General features: G+C 35.6%; 1 protein-coding gene across 1 annotated transcript in view; it reads right to left on the bottom strand.

The window, feature by feature from the left end:
- The window catches only part of LOC111159679 (spectrin repeat containing nuclear envelope protein 2), a 275,318-nt gene that overhangs the window by 214,324 nt on the left and 47,331 nt on the right, over positions 1–13,663 (bottom strand). The window contains 7 exon segments of the mRNA XM_022522256.1: positions 1,393–1,542; positions 2,426–2,590; positions 4,545–4,732; positions 5,001–5,079; positions 6,438–6,600; positions 7,624–7,736; positions 8,346–8,510. Coding sequence (XP_022377964.1) covers positions 1,393–1,542; positions 2,426–2,590; positions 4,545–4,732; positions 5,001–5,079; positions 6,438–6,600; positions 7,624–7,736; positions 8,346–8,510 — 1,023 coding nt within the window.

Here is a 13,663-nt window from a genome sequence, read left to right as displayed (position 1 = left end):
CATATATTTTCTTTTATTTTTTTTCTTTTATTATTTTTTAAAGATTTTATTTATTTATTTGACAGAGAGAGATCACAAGTAGGCAGCGAGGCAGACAGAGAGAGAGAGAGGAGGAAGCAGGCTCCGTGGCTGAGCAGAGAGCCCGATGTGGGGCTCGATCCCAGGACCCTGAGATCATGACCCGAGCCGAAGGCAGCGTCTTAACCCACTGAGCCACCCAGGCGCCCCATACACATATATTTTCTTAATGAGAATATCATTCCTATCATTTATTTACTATCATCTCCACTTTACAGATAAAAAGATTAAAGGTTAGGAAATTAGGGTAATGACTCTACAGAAATGTCTAAAACTCATATACAATTTAACTAAACACAACTCTACGCAACAGGAGCTGTGAAACATCACCAGGAAGAGACTCGGAATCCAGCTTCAACACAATGAAGCCTTGTCCCATTAATCATCTCTCAGTAGCCTGTAGGCTGTTATGCTGCAGCTTTATACCTTACATGATAGATCCATTAGTAAAGTTGTTGTTAATCGACTGTATCTTAAATGTTTTAGAAGAAAATAGTATTCCACATTCTTACATTCTAAAAGCATACTGCACAATTTCAGATCTTTCAAGACTATCTCTCATCAGGTCTCCTTATGGTGGGAAACACTGGCACCCCATCAGGGCCACTGGCCAAAGCCAGTGAAAACTTACTTCAAGTGAAGTTGGATCCATTATTATTTGGAAGGGGGCACATTTCGCAAATCCCAGGTATTATATCTTACATGTGTGTAATTCTTTCTTTGTTCCTTTTCCGTAGTCTTGTCTATAATTGTCTATAATCTAAATCATTGTCCAAATTATCCAACAAAACAAGAAATAAAGATTATATTGTCCCCCGTTGTACAGAAAGGAAGCAAGATACAGGCCAGGGGCTAGACCAAAGCTGGGCAGTCCCTGAGCACAAGTCAGAAATCATCTGAAGAAAATATCAACTCTGTTTCCATAGCCTAGATGTCATGGCTGCTTCTGCATGCCTGTGAAAGTCCTCAGTGAATAAGAGACACAGACGTGGACACTGAAAGCTCCTTCATGGAGGGATCCACTTACACATTCTAGTAGAAAATGACCATACTTTAAATGTTATCCAATAATTACATTTACCACTGTTTCAACAATATGCCCTTATCAAAAGAAAAATAGCCAAGTTGGGGCGCGTGGGTGGCTCTGTCGGTTAAGCATCCGACTCTTGATTTCAGTGCAGGTCTTGATCTCAGGGTCATGAGGTCAAGCCCTGCACTGGGCTCCATGCATGGAGCCTACTTAAAAAAAACTTTTTTTAAATCGTCAAGTTATTTCTATATACAAATGAAATATATAAAATATGACTATTTTACCTTTATATTCTGATTATGATTTTCAGGAAGTTCTACTGACATATCTCTTGAAAAATCAACAGTTGGTTTTCCTTCTTTAGGTAGCTGAGTATTTTCGTAATTTTCAAAATCAGGCTGATCCTGTATTTTTATAAGTGGAAGGTTCATCTCCTATAAAAAATGTCATGAAATTTAAAGCCCATATTTTTTATGTGAAGTTATATTATTACCAACAATAAATGGACATAATATATTCAATGTATTTCTGGGATTTATCACTTAATAACAGTTTTATAAAGAATATTTCCCCAAAAAACCCTGTCTCAAATTACTAAGAAACAATAATTTAATCATTTAAATTCAAAAATTATTTATTAAAGGTCTGCTTTTATAAGGCACTTTGCTAACTATAAAGCTATATAAAGCTTGGCGTATGTTCTCAAGAAACTTGAAATCGGTAGGCAAAATGCTTATGTTATTCTATTAATAGTAAATGAATTTCAACTAGAAAGCGATATATTACTTTTCCACACAAAAACCTGCACATAAACGTTCACAGCAACATTATTAGTAATAGTCAAAAAGATGGAAAGAAGCCAGTGTGCATGAACTGATCAATGAATAAGTAAAATGTTGGGTATCCATACAACAGATTATTATTTGCCATAAAAAGAAATGGAAGTACTGATACATGCTACAACACAGATGAACCTTGAAAACATTATGCTAAGTGAAAAAAGGCAAGAAACAAGACCAGATATTACATGATCCCATCGGAGGGAAATATCCAGAATAGGCAAATCTACTGAGACATAAGTGGATTAGTGGCTGCTGAGGAGGCTGGGAGAAGGTGGGAAGTGACTACTAAGGGGTACAGAGCTTCCTTAGGAGGTGACAAAAATGCTCAAAAATTTGCGATGGTGATGGCCACACAACTCTGAATATACTCAACACCGCTGAGTTACACCCTTCAAATGAGTGACCTGTATGGCATGGGAGCTATAGCTCAATGAAACTGTTACCAAAAAACAAAAACAAAACCAAAAAAACTTACAAGCTGAGTTTTGGTAATAAATTTTCTCCATCTTTTATTCAGTCTTCTCAGTTCTTTAGAAATAGATGATCCAACTACATCATTACTGACTTGAATCAGGAAATTTCCCACTTCGTTTAAAGTAGTATGTTCTACATTCCATTGGGATAGTGTCTCAAAGGGCACCTACACAACACAGAAGCAACACATTTTAATGACATTAACACTTCTCTTTCCATTATCCAGAAGAGATCTTTACTAAGGTTGATTCTAAGCCAAAGTGACTGTGAGGTTCTTAGGGATTCTGAGCCTTCCCTGTTGGACTAGCTCTTCATTCCTGATCACTAATTGGCGGACACCAGCTGCCTGTCATCACTTCTGGTCCTAAACTTTTAGGAAGCATCTGATGTTCTTTCTTTCCTTCTTTCTTTCTTTCTTCCTTTCTTTCTTTCTTCCTTTTTTAAGATTTTATTTATTTATTTATTTGAGAGAGAGAGAGAGAGCGCGCGCGAGCATGCACAGAGGGACAGGGAGAGGGAGAAGCAAACTTCTCCTCCATCCTGGGATCCCTGGATCATGACCTGAGCCAAAGGCAGACACTTAACCAACTGAAATACCCAGGCACCCCTGATGTTCTATCTTTCTTAAGTGGTTAATGAACTTGGAGCAAAGGTTCTCAAGCACTTATCAGTTCATGGTGCCCTAAATGTCTCAGTAATTTTTTCATAGAGTCCCTAGGCCAGATTTATCTTAAAGATCTTATTTTCAAGTAGGTGGGTCCAAACCACTTAGTAGTTATTTGCTGCATGGTGCCCAACAGACTGATCGTGTGTCTCCTTCAAATGTTAAATTATCTTGAAAGTCCTCTTTGGCAGCTCAGGACACCTCAGCACAGAGTTTGGGAACTACAAGGCTTAATGTGTTACTTTTCTCAGTTATGTGAATTTTCATAAAAGATCTTTAATGGATGGAGGTAGAGAGTATAATGCTAAGCAAAGTCAGTCAGTCAGAGAAAGACAAATACCATATGATTACACTCATATGTGGAATTTAAGAAACAAATGAGCTAATGGACAAAGAGAGAGAGAGAGAGGTGGGAGGAACCAAGAAACAGATTCGTAACTATAGAGAACAAACTGATGGCCACTAGAGGGAAGGTAATTGGGGGGATGGGAGAAATAGGTGAGGAAGATTAAGGAGTGAATTTGTCCTTATGAGCACTGGGTGCCGTGCGCAAGTGTTGAATCACTACATTGTACAAATGAAATTAATATTACACAGTATGTTAACCGACTAAAATTTAAATAAAAACTTTTTAAAAAATCTTTAAACACATGAGTGTTGAAAGTCAAAGACTGAGATTTGTAGTATCCTACAGGGGACAGGGAGAATGACTCACTAACCCCTCAAATATTCTTCCTGCATTCCTACATGTATCACAAATTTTACTTTCATATAAACAGTCCGTTTTCAGCTGAGTAACTTTAGTTTCTATTTGGAAAATGTTTAACCTGTCTATATCTATTTGCGACAGGGAAAAACAAATGAAAGAAAGAAAAGCTACCTCAGAGAATAATCATAAAACAGATTATATGACTAGCAAATGAAAAGAATAATGAATGACACTGAAATTTCTTCCATGCCTCTCCACATAAGTCTAAGGTATTTTCATTTTCTTCCTCTAGAAACTCAGAGATTTTAGAGCTGAAATGTATTCAACCAAATGGAAAAATAAAACTTTTTAAAATATCAACTTTAGTTAAATGTATCTATAAGCTATCAAATACTCCAAGTCTTCTATTTTCTTTCAAAGAACTTAGCAATATATCTTCCAAAAACTACACTGTGTGTGTGTGTGTGTGTGTGTGTGTGTGTGTGTGTGTGTAACACCTATAATAAGGAGAAAACTTCCTTTTGGCAATTATATTAGAAAGAAACTAAACTCTTTCCAATACCTTAAAGAATTTTTCCAAGAGTCATGTTTACTTTCCCTGGCCTTTCATTTTTGGATTGAAAATGAAGATCTCCAAACAAAATGAAAAAAAAAAAAAAAAAAAAAAAAAAAAAAAAAAAAAAAAAAAAAAATAAAAAAAAAAAAAAAAAAAGTAAAACTGAAGAGGTACCATTAGCCTGAAAATACCTCTTTAATCTGTTCCTTCTTTGTCTCCTCAAAACAAGTCTTGAGTAAGCGAAGTTTTTCCATATAAGTAGCCCAACATGTCAGAACTTTTTGTAGAGTGGATTTCACATTATACATATATTTTTTATACATACAAACATTATATTCCACCATGGTATATTCTTTACTAATATCCTGATATTCTCCAGCTATAATGTTAACAAAACAAGAAAGTAATCTCAGAAAACAGTTTATTATTAATAAAAATCATACTCTTAAGAAAAATACTTGTATATTAATTGACAGTGTTGAAATAAATAAATACTCGATAATATTAAAAGTGAATGCAAGGGTTTTCAAAAAAAACCAATATGTAAAACCAATTCCTAAAACATGAAGGTATAAAGTAAGCAAAACAGATAAAATGCTATTTTCAAGTGATGGTCATTCCATCAAAAAGTAACTGTACAGCTTTACCTAAATTCTTATGGATTTCTTCACATTTCTGAAAGGAAGTTTCAAGTTGAGCTAGGAATTCTTTTTCTTCGATAAATTTCTGGGAGGGAAAGGAAAAAAATACATTGACAGTTTTTTTACTATTTAAAATGTGCCATGATATCCAGATAGAGACATAAATATTGAGGAAACACGTAGGCATCAAAATTTCTTTAAGGCCTAAATACTGTATATTTGGGTAGAAAAGAAGAGCAGGTCATGAAGAAAGATAGTTAAGACCTAAGAAATAGAAGTAGGAACATGAACACTATGCAGGTATGAGACCTGACAAAGTTTATCTTACTGTAGTGGTACAGTTCTAGAGTGGTTTTCCTCCTGCAGGAAAAGACAAGTGAAGTACAGAATTTTCAAAATCTTCTGTTTCATGTATTTATTAATATTGCATAATTTATATCAGTTTCTCTTATTTTGCACATTTTATTAATACTGAATAATTTTTATTAGACATATTAGAGTATGCTATAGTTACCACCCGTCACATAAAAACATTTGAGACACTGCCATTAGTCAAATTATGTGTCCTATGCAAGCAAACTCTGCTATGGAAAAATACAGAGTTAACTAAAAACTCCTATTTATTGTGCACTTATTAGGTCCCAATGGTATGATTACTTAAATGGAAAAATGAAAAATCAAAGAAAGCAAAAGAAAGAAAGATACTCAAAACCTAGTCTAATTTAGAATGATGCCTCCCATTCGGGAATGTATAGTGTTTAAATCATTCACTGTAAATAAATCTCTCTTCAACATGTTTTTCAATTTTTGCACTGCAACATACAATCTTGGATTTTTCTTTTTGGGCTCTCATTCCATAAAGAAGGGAACAGAAAGAATGATAAGTCCTAACTGTAGATAATGACATTTCTAGGATGCTTTTAATTTATAGATGAACATGTATATATTTAAGTCATTGCAACATTTTTTTCCCTATAAATTGCAAGAGCTAAACCCCCTCTCCAAGAAAAGCTTCAAGATAAAATATACCGTCTTTCCCACTCTTACAATTTGAAAGGCTAAGACAAAATGTTCTAAGAAAAAAACTAATTTTTGAATGAAACCATGAATCTGAGTGGGAAAAAAATATTAAACAAGTGAAAGTTGGAACTGTTAATGGAAATAACGTTGAAACATCTTCCAACTATTATGTTAATTAGCCTGGCTAACTGACTCTCCCCTGGTAAGGTAAATAATGCTGTTTTCTCTTTCTTCCTCCTCCCACTGTCTGTTTATGTGACTACCTATACTTCTGTTCTCCAGGCAATTTTAAGTTAATGAAAGCTACCAAGAAAACTCATCTCAAAACCTGAAAAGGGGAAGGGAAACTGTGCCAAGGAAAAATGCAAACCCCGCTCCCAGACATGGAGAACACTCGTCTATGACACAAAGTAAAAAGCTTACATGCCAGTCTTCCAGCAACAATTCCACAGATTCTTTGTTCCCATATTTGATGTTCCAAACATCCAACTTTAATTTCACTTCATCTAGCAAACCAAGAACTGAGCACTTATAGTAATGAAATTCTAGACGTGGAATGAATTTTTTCCCCGAAATGTTGTTGATTCTGGAAAATATTGCAGGTTTTAGAGTTTAACTTAATATTATTCCCCGAATTCGAGATAATCTGTTTGGCATTTCTAAAAATATTGGGTCTTTGGCTTTTTATTTTAAACACATGGAATTCAGATGTATCCTCAAATCTTTTTTTTTTTTTTTTTTTTTTTAAAGTAAGCTCTACTATGCCCAATATGGAGCTTGAACTCAGGACCCTGAGATCAGGAGTCACATGCTCTACCAACCAGGGCAGTCAGGTGCCCCAACTCTTCTTTTTTTTTTTTAAACAAAACAAAACAAAACAAACAAACAAACAGAAAAACCCAAAATAAAACAAACATTGTGGCTAAATATAAAACAACTCCTCCTGAGACAAAAACATCTAACAGATAATTTTCTGAACAAACGATTCCCCTATTTAAAAAATCCTACAATAAATGTTAATCTCCAAAATATTCTACTCAGTTTGTAAACTTTTCTATAACTGAACTCAACTATAATTTCAACATTTACATATTCAAAGAGCTTTCATTATTAAAGCTAATGCCCTCTCATTATCATTCTAGTAAGTTACTTATGAATGATGAGAAAAGAAGAGTGGAGGTGGACAACCATGAGTTCAATAATCTCTCTGTTTATACTATTTTGGAGTTTACAGAGTGCTTTCAAATACCGCCTCCCATTTCACCCAGTATCCCTGTGAGACATGAACTGGGTGATTATCGTCTTCCTGTATTTACAAATGAAGCATACCCTCAGAAAGACAGTAATGTCATCAGAACTCAGATACGGAGCTCAGTTCCTGACTCCACATTCAGAACTTTGCCCATCACCATCATCCGCTGAGAGAGGAAGCATGGTTAGCACGATATAATGTTACTATCACCCAGAACCTGAAGGTACTATTCATCAAGATTTCAAGAATACTTGTTAGAAAGTATAGAAAAATGTGTCATTTTCTGGTCCCTGCGGCCTCGTGTTAGCGCTCAAACATGAATGGTCTCAGCAGTGGTGAAGGTAAAGTGTTACAAACCGTCCTTTCATTTCCTCCAATTTCTTAGGTGGTACCGGTGGCAAATGTTGCTCATCTCCATTTTCGAATGCCAGAAGAGTATTGGAATGACAATCACATTTATCCATCAGACTCTGGAAAGAAATTCAGCATGACATGAACCAGACTTCTTGCCACACATTGTAACTGGGGGTTTGTTCATCTCATTTGCTCTGGGCATGTCTTTTTCCCCCCCAAAATCATAACGCCGTTACTTTTTTTTAACTAAAACTTTGCGAATGAGTATTTTCATCGTAAGTGCTTTAAACTGGAACATTTTACAGAGAGGCAGAGTGTACTTTCTTCGGTAAAAGCATTATCAAAATCTTTTATTTTTGGATTTCTTTTCCACTCCTTTGTGGGTTCACATGCTATAATCATCACATATCAAATTCCTTCAGGCCACTTTACTGAGAACTCAGTCTCTCACATTTTAAACCAGTCTCCTCCCTCCTTTTTGGTCAGGCTTTTCAATTGCTTTAGAACTGACTAGACTCTACCTTATTGTTTCCAGCTTGAACGAGCAGAATGCCCATGAAAAAAGTGAAGGTATCTGTGGCTCCCAAAAATCCCCAAGGGAATCGTTCTGAACCATCCTCAAATACCCACTGTATTTCCTTCCCTTCTCCCTAGGACACAGTCTTCCTCAAGAACAGTCCCTAACAAAGCATAGATTTTTCCATGTTTCTTTTTTATATTCTAACCTTGATTAAAGTCATTTTCTCTTGTATTAGAGCCATGGCTGCACAGTAATCCTGGGAAGCTGGCAAATCTTCATCTATAAGCTCCTCTATCTTCTGGAGCCAGGCTTCAATTTGACATAGCGGTGAGGGCAAGGCATGATTCAGCTCTGTTTCCCACGTATTAATCTGAAAAAAACAAAAATCTGTGCTTCAGTCGACGCTCTTCTAAAGTTTACTTCTTTGGGGATACCTGGGTGGCTCAGTCAGTTGAGCAACTGATTCTTGGTTTTAACTCTGGTCTCAGGGTGGTGAGATCGAGCCCCACCACACGCTTCACATTCAGTGGGGGGGCCTGCTTGGGATTCTCTCCCTCATCCTCAACATCTCCCCCTCCCTCACTCGCACATCCTCTCTCTCTCTCTCAAATAAATAAATAAAGCTCTTGCTTTCTCAGCCTTCCCACCACTCCGTGCACACAGAGGAGTCACACAAACGCCAACTACTTACTTCTCCAAACACTGACTGCACTCCCAAGGTGTTCAGTCTTGCTGTCCCTTCCACCTGGATCTTTTCCCCACTAAGGACCCTCAGAACTCACTCCCAAATTGATTACTGGTTTGTTCATTCATTCATTCATTCACTCACTCATTCATTCAGCAAACATTTATTAATAATCTATTTTGCTAATAGCTGATAGAGCTATAAAAATCTTCCAGAAAGGAGAAGGGGCATGTGGTGGTTGCACACCATAGAGTACATACAGCAATTAGACACAAATTAGATGTACATTGGAACAGTGGAGCATTTTAAATATACGTGCTGAAAAATTTAAGAAGCAGAATAACATATAACATCGATTTATGTAATTTACAAATACATGAGCATACAAATATAATATGTATTTTGCGAGAACATACAGAACAAAAAGATACACCTTAAGTACATCACAATAGTGGCCTAGGGAGAAAGGGAAATGGAAGGAGGGCATGGGTCTAGAAGGAAACACAAATTAAACAAGTAAATAAAAGTAAGAGTAGGGCCTTGCCCAAATCCATGTGCCAAGAAGGGAAGAGTAAGTAACACAACACTCAATATCTAAGGGTCAATCAGATAAATATAAAAAACAGAAAAACAAAAAACTACAAGTCTTGCCTGAAGCATGTAGTGGGGAAAGCAAAGTACATGGTTAAGTTAACTGAGGTCAGCAATATAACAGAGCCAAACATAGGGGCCCAAGGAAGACCCTGGAATAACACTGATTACAATGCAGGGAATTCTTTTCTTTTCTTTTTTTTTTTTTATTTTTACTTATTTTTTGTCTTTCAAATTTTTATTTAAATTCCAGTTCGTTAATATTCAGTGTAATATCAGCTTCAGGTGGAAACTTCAGTGATTCATTATTTAACATACAACACCCACTGCTCATCTCAAGTGCCCTCCTTAATCCCCATTAGCCATCTAACCCACCTCCCCTCCAGCAAACCTGTTTGTTCTCTATAGTTAAGAGTCTGTTTCCCAGTTTGTTTCCACGCCCCCCACCCCGCCCCCCACCACAGTCATCTATTTTGTTTCCTAAATTCCTGAGACAAAGGAAACAAAAGGAAAAATGAACTAATGGGACTTAATCAAGATAAAAAAGCTTCTATACAGTAAAGGAAACAATCAACAAAACTAAGCAGTGACCTTCAGAATGTGAGAAGACATTTGCAAATGATATATCTGATAAGGGTTAGTATCCAAAATATATGAAGAATTTATCAAACTCAACATACAAAAAACCAAAAATCCAGTTAAAAAATGGGCAGAAGACTTGAATAGACATTTTTCCAAAGAAGGCATCCAGATGGCTAACAGACACATGAAAAGTTGATCAACATCAGGGAAATGCAAATCAAAACTACAATGAGATATCACCTCACACCAGTCAGAGAGGAAAAAAATAAAACAACATGAAACTAGAGAGGGAGATAAACCATAAAAGACTCTTAATCATAGGAAACAAAACTGAGAGTTGCTGGAGGGGAGAGGCCTGAAGGGATGGAGTAACTGGGTGATGGACACTGGGGAGGGAACATGATGTAATGAGCACTGGGTGTTCTATCCAATGATGAATCACTGACCTCTACCTCTGCAAGTAATAACATAGTATATATGAATTAATAGAATTTAAATTAAAAAATTTTTAAGACTGTGGTTTTTTATCTGAACTCACACAGCTCTATTCTGGTTTTTACAGCATTCTCATTCCAAAGACACCTACCCCCACGAAGATTAAGCACAATTTATAATGTGTTTCATTCAAATGACTTCCCCTAATGAAAGTATGAGTTTAAAAAAAAAGAAAAAGAAAGCATGAGTTTTAAATCTGTATTCCTCTTTCCATTATAGTTCTACTGAATGAATTGCCACAATTCTTAAACTGATTTTAAATAGAGGAAAGAAAAAGCAAAATTACACTTTTAGAAGAACAGGGTTATCTGATTCATCACTAACTGACTGAAAAATGTTTATCGGGTACCACTGTATGCAGGGCAAATATCAAAAAGAAACATATGAGCAAATACCCAAGTATAAAGATGTTAAACGAGCAAAAAACTAGGGTTCTTAAAGGCAGTCAAATGGAACTATTCATAAACTAGAAGCATTAAATATTATAGTTCTCACATTGTTTACTCTTTTTTTAGGTTTATTGAGGTATAATTGACAAAACTGTAAGATATTTAAAGCGTTGATCATGGTGATTTGATACACATATACTTCGTGGAAGGATTCCCACTACCTAGTAAAGTAACAAATCCAATCAATTCATGTATTTATCTTTTTTTTTTTGGTGAGAACATTTAAATTCAACTCTTTTAGCAAATTTTAACGATTTAATATAGTATTAATCAAGTACAGCCATTGTGTGACCTTACTCAACTTACAGCTGGAAGTTTGTACCCTTTTACCAACTTCTATTCCCTCTACGCTCCAATCCTGACAACTTTTCTCCTTGCTGTTTCTGAGTTTGACTCTTTTTTTTAAAGATTCCACATGTAAAGAATATCATGTTGTATTTTGTTTTACTTTCGTTGCTTGTAAGTTTATCTTCTCAAACAACATAGGGCAAAAGGCAACTCTACAATCTTAAATCATTAAGTGTATGTGATTAAGCCTCCAGTTGGAAAAGAATGAAAAAATTTTTCATTATTATGAAATTTTAATATGTTCTTTCATTATACCCAAATTATTTGTGCGTTTGCCAAAATAAGTCAGAAAGTTGCTACATGACTGAGTTAAAGAGAGGCTAAGAACAACAGCTCTAGTTCAACTGATGATCTTTTCACACCTAAAAGAAAGCTGTATACATTCTGGTTGGAATAGAACGTGTTCTTTCTGCCTGGGAGCTGTTTGTTCTCTGTGTAATGGTCAGAAGAGGAAAAGTAGAAGATGATATTTACCTTTTATTTCTCTTCTTTCTCACTTACCACAGAATAAACTGGCTCCACACTTTCTTAAGTTTGGAAATTACTTTTGTATTTGGATGGAAATTTGTATCTGGTCTGCCTTGATCTTGTCAGGTCAAAATAACATAATATTGCTATTTTGCATAGCTGGCTTAAAATGAAACCATTCACTGTGATGCTTTGAGTTAACTGTGTGCTCAAACAACTGAACCAGAAACTGTCTAAATGGTATTGACTTTTATACACCTGATGGCTTCAAAGTTAGTATGTCTCCTTCGCCACACCAAGACAATGAGCTCTATTATATCCAACTAAGGAATGGATTTTCAAAGGAAATTTGCGGCACTTACTCTTGCAAAAATAGGGTTTTTTTAGTGTTTTTTTTCATTACTCTGGGCACTTTTTCCAAATCATACTCAATAAAATCAGGCCAGGACTTTGCCACTTGGAACATCATTAACTCTACAGACAATATCTTCTTCCTCTCCCATTTTGTTGAGTATTTGTCATCGAGAAATACTGTCCTTTGCAAGGGTCAGTTTCAAAGCAGGGCAATGAGTCCTGCCCCTTGATGGGAAGGTTTCCAGAGCTTTGTCAATTCTCCCAAATTAGGTACTTGGAGAGGGTGGCTCTTTTAAGCTAACCTGACTATTTAACAACCTTCCAAAATGATGTGAAATATGTATTCTGAAAACAGGCTAGCACTCCTGATAGCCAAGAGGCTTGAGCAGGTATCAAAAAACTTTCCGAGGGCCAAAAAGTATTTTTGACTTGCTGACCACAAAATCTCTGTTGCAACTCTGTAAATTCACCAAAAATCATTTAATTTATCCATTTAAAATGAATGAACTGTATGGTATGTAAATTATACCTCAATAAAGATGTTTTAAAAAAAGAATGAAGGCGAGCACCTGGGTGGCTCAGTAGGTTAGGCATCTAACTCTTGATTTTGGCACAGGCCATGATTTCAGGATCAGGAGATCAAGACCCACATCCAGCTCCCCACTCAGCAGGGAGTCTTCCTGAGATTCTCTCTCCAACTCCGTCTGCCCCTCACCCTGTGCCCTCTCTCTCTCTCTCTCTAAAGTAAAAAATAAAACCTAAAGTAAAAAATAAACCTTAAAAAAAAAGGAATATAAGCAAAATAAAGACATTCAGAAATAAAAACTAAGAGAATTTGTTCCCCCAGACCTGCATTATAAGGTAAGTTAAAGTTTTTTCAGGCTGAAGGGAAATGAGTTCAAATGGAAACTCAGACCTCTAGAAAGGAATGAAGAACACTGGAAATGATAAACATCTAGATAAATATAAGAGACTTTTTTTTCTCTTAATTTGTTTAAAATGTATGACTATTTTTAGCAAAAATTTATAACATGGTTTTGGGGGCTTTAAAACATGTTTGTGGCATATATATATATATATATATATATTTATATATAAAGAAGGTAGAGCATAAAGAATGACAAATAAATGAATCAATTTAATTGCAAGATTTCTACATAAAAAAGTTATGTACCTACAATGACTTAAAAGTTGTATAAGGAGACTATAAGAAAATTTTTTTAAAGATTTTTATTTATTTATTTGAGAGAGAGAGAGAATACAGAGAGAGAGGGAAAAGCAGACCCCCCCACTGAGCAGGGAGCCCATTGTGGGGCTCGATCCCAGGACCCTGAGATCATGAACAGAGCTGAAAGCAAACTTAACTGACTAAGCCACTCAGGCACTCCATAGACTGTAAAAATTTTTAAATGTTTATTGTAATCTCACCAGAAATCTGATACAAAGCAGCAGAGCTAAAAGCCAATAGATACATTAAAATGAAATTCTAAAAATTATTAAGATAAAGCAAGGCAGGACAAGAATAGAGATATAAAAACAGAGGGAATTAAC

The sequence above is a fragment of the Enhydra lutris genome, unplaced genomic scaffold (assembly GCF_002288905.1).
Source record: "Enhydra lutris kenyoni isolate GAN:26980312 unplaced genomic scaffold, ASM228890v2 scaffoldscaffold4, whole genome shotgun sequence".
In the NCBI taxonomy this organism is placed as follows: domain Eukaryota; kingdom Metazoa; phylum Chordata; class Mammalia; order Carnivora; family Mustelidae; genus Enhydra; species Enhydra lutris.
This window is presented reverse-complemented; position numbering and strand designations above follow the sequence as displayed.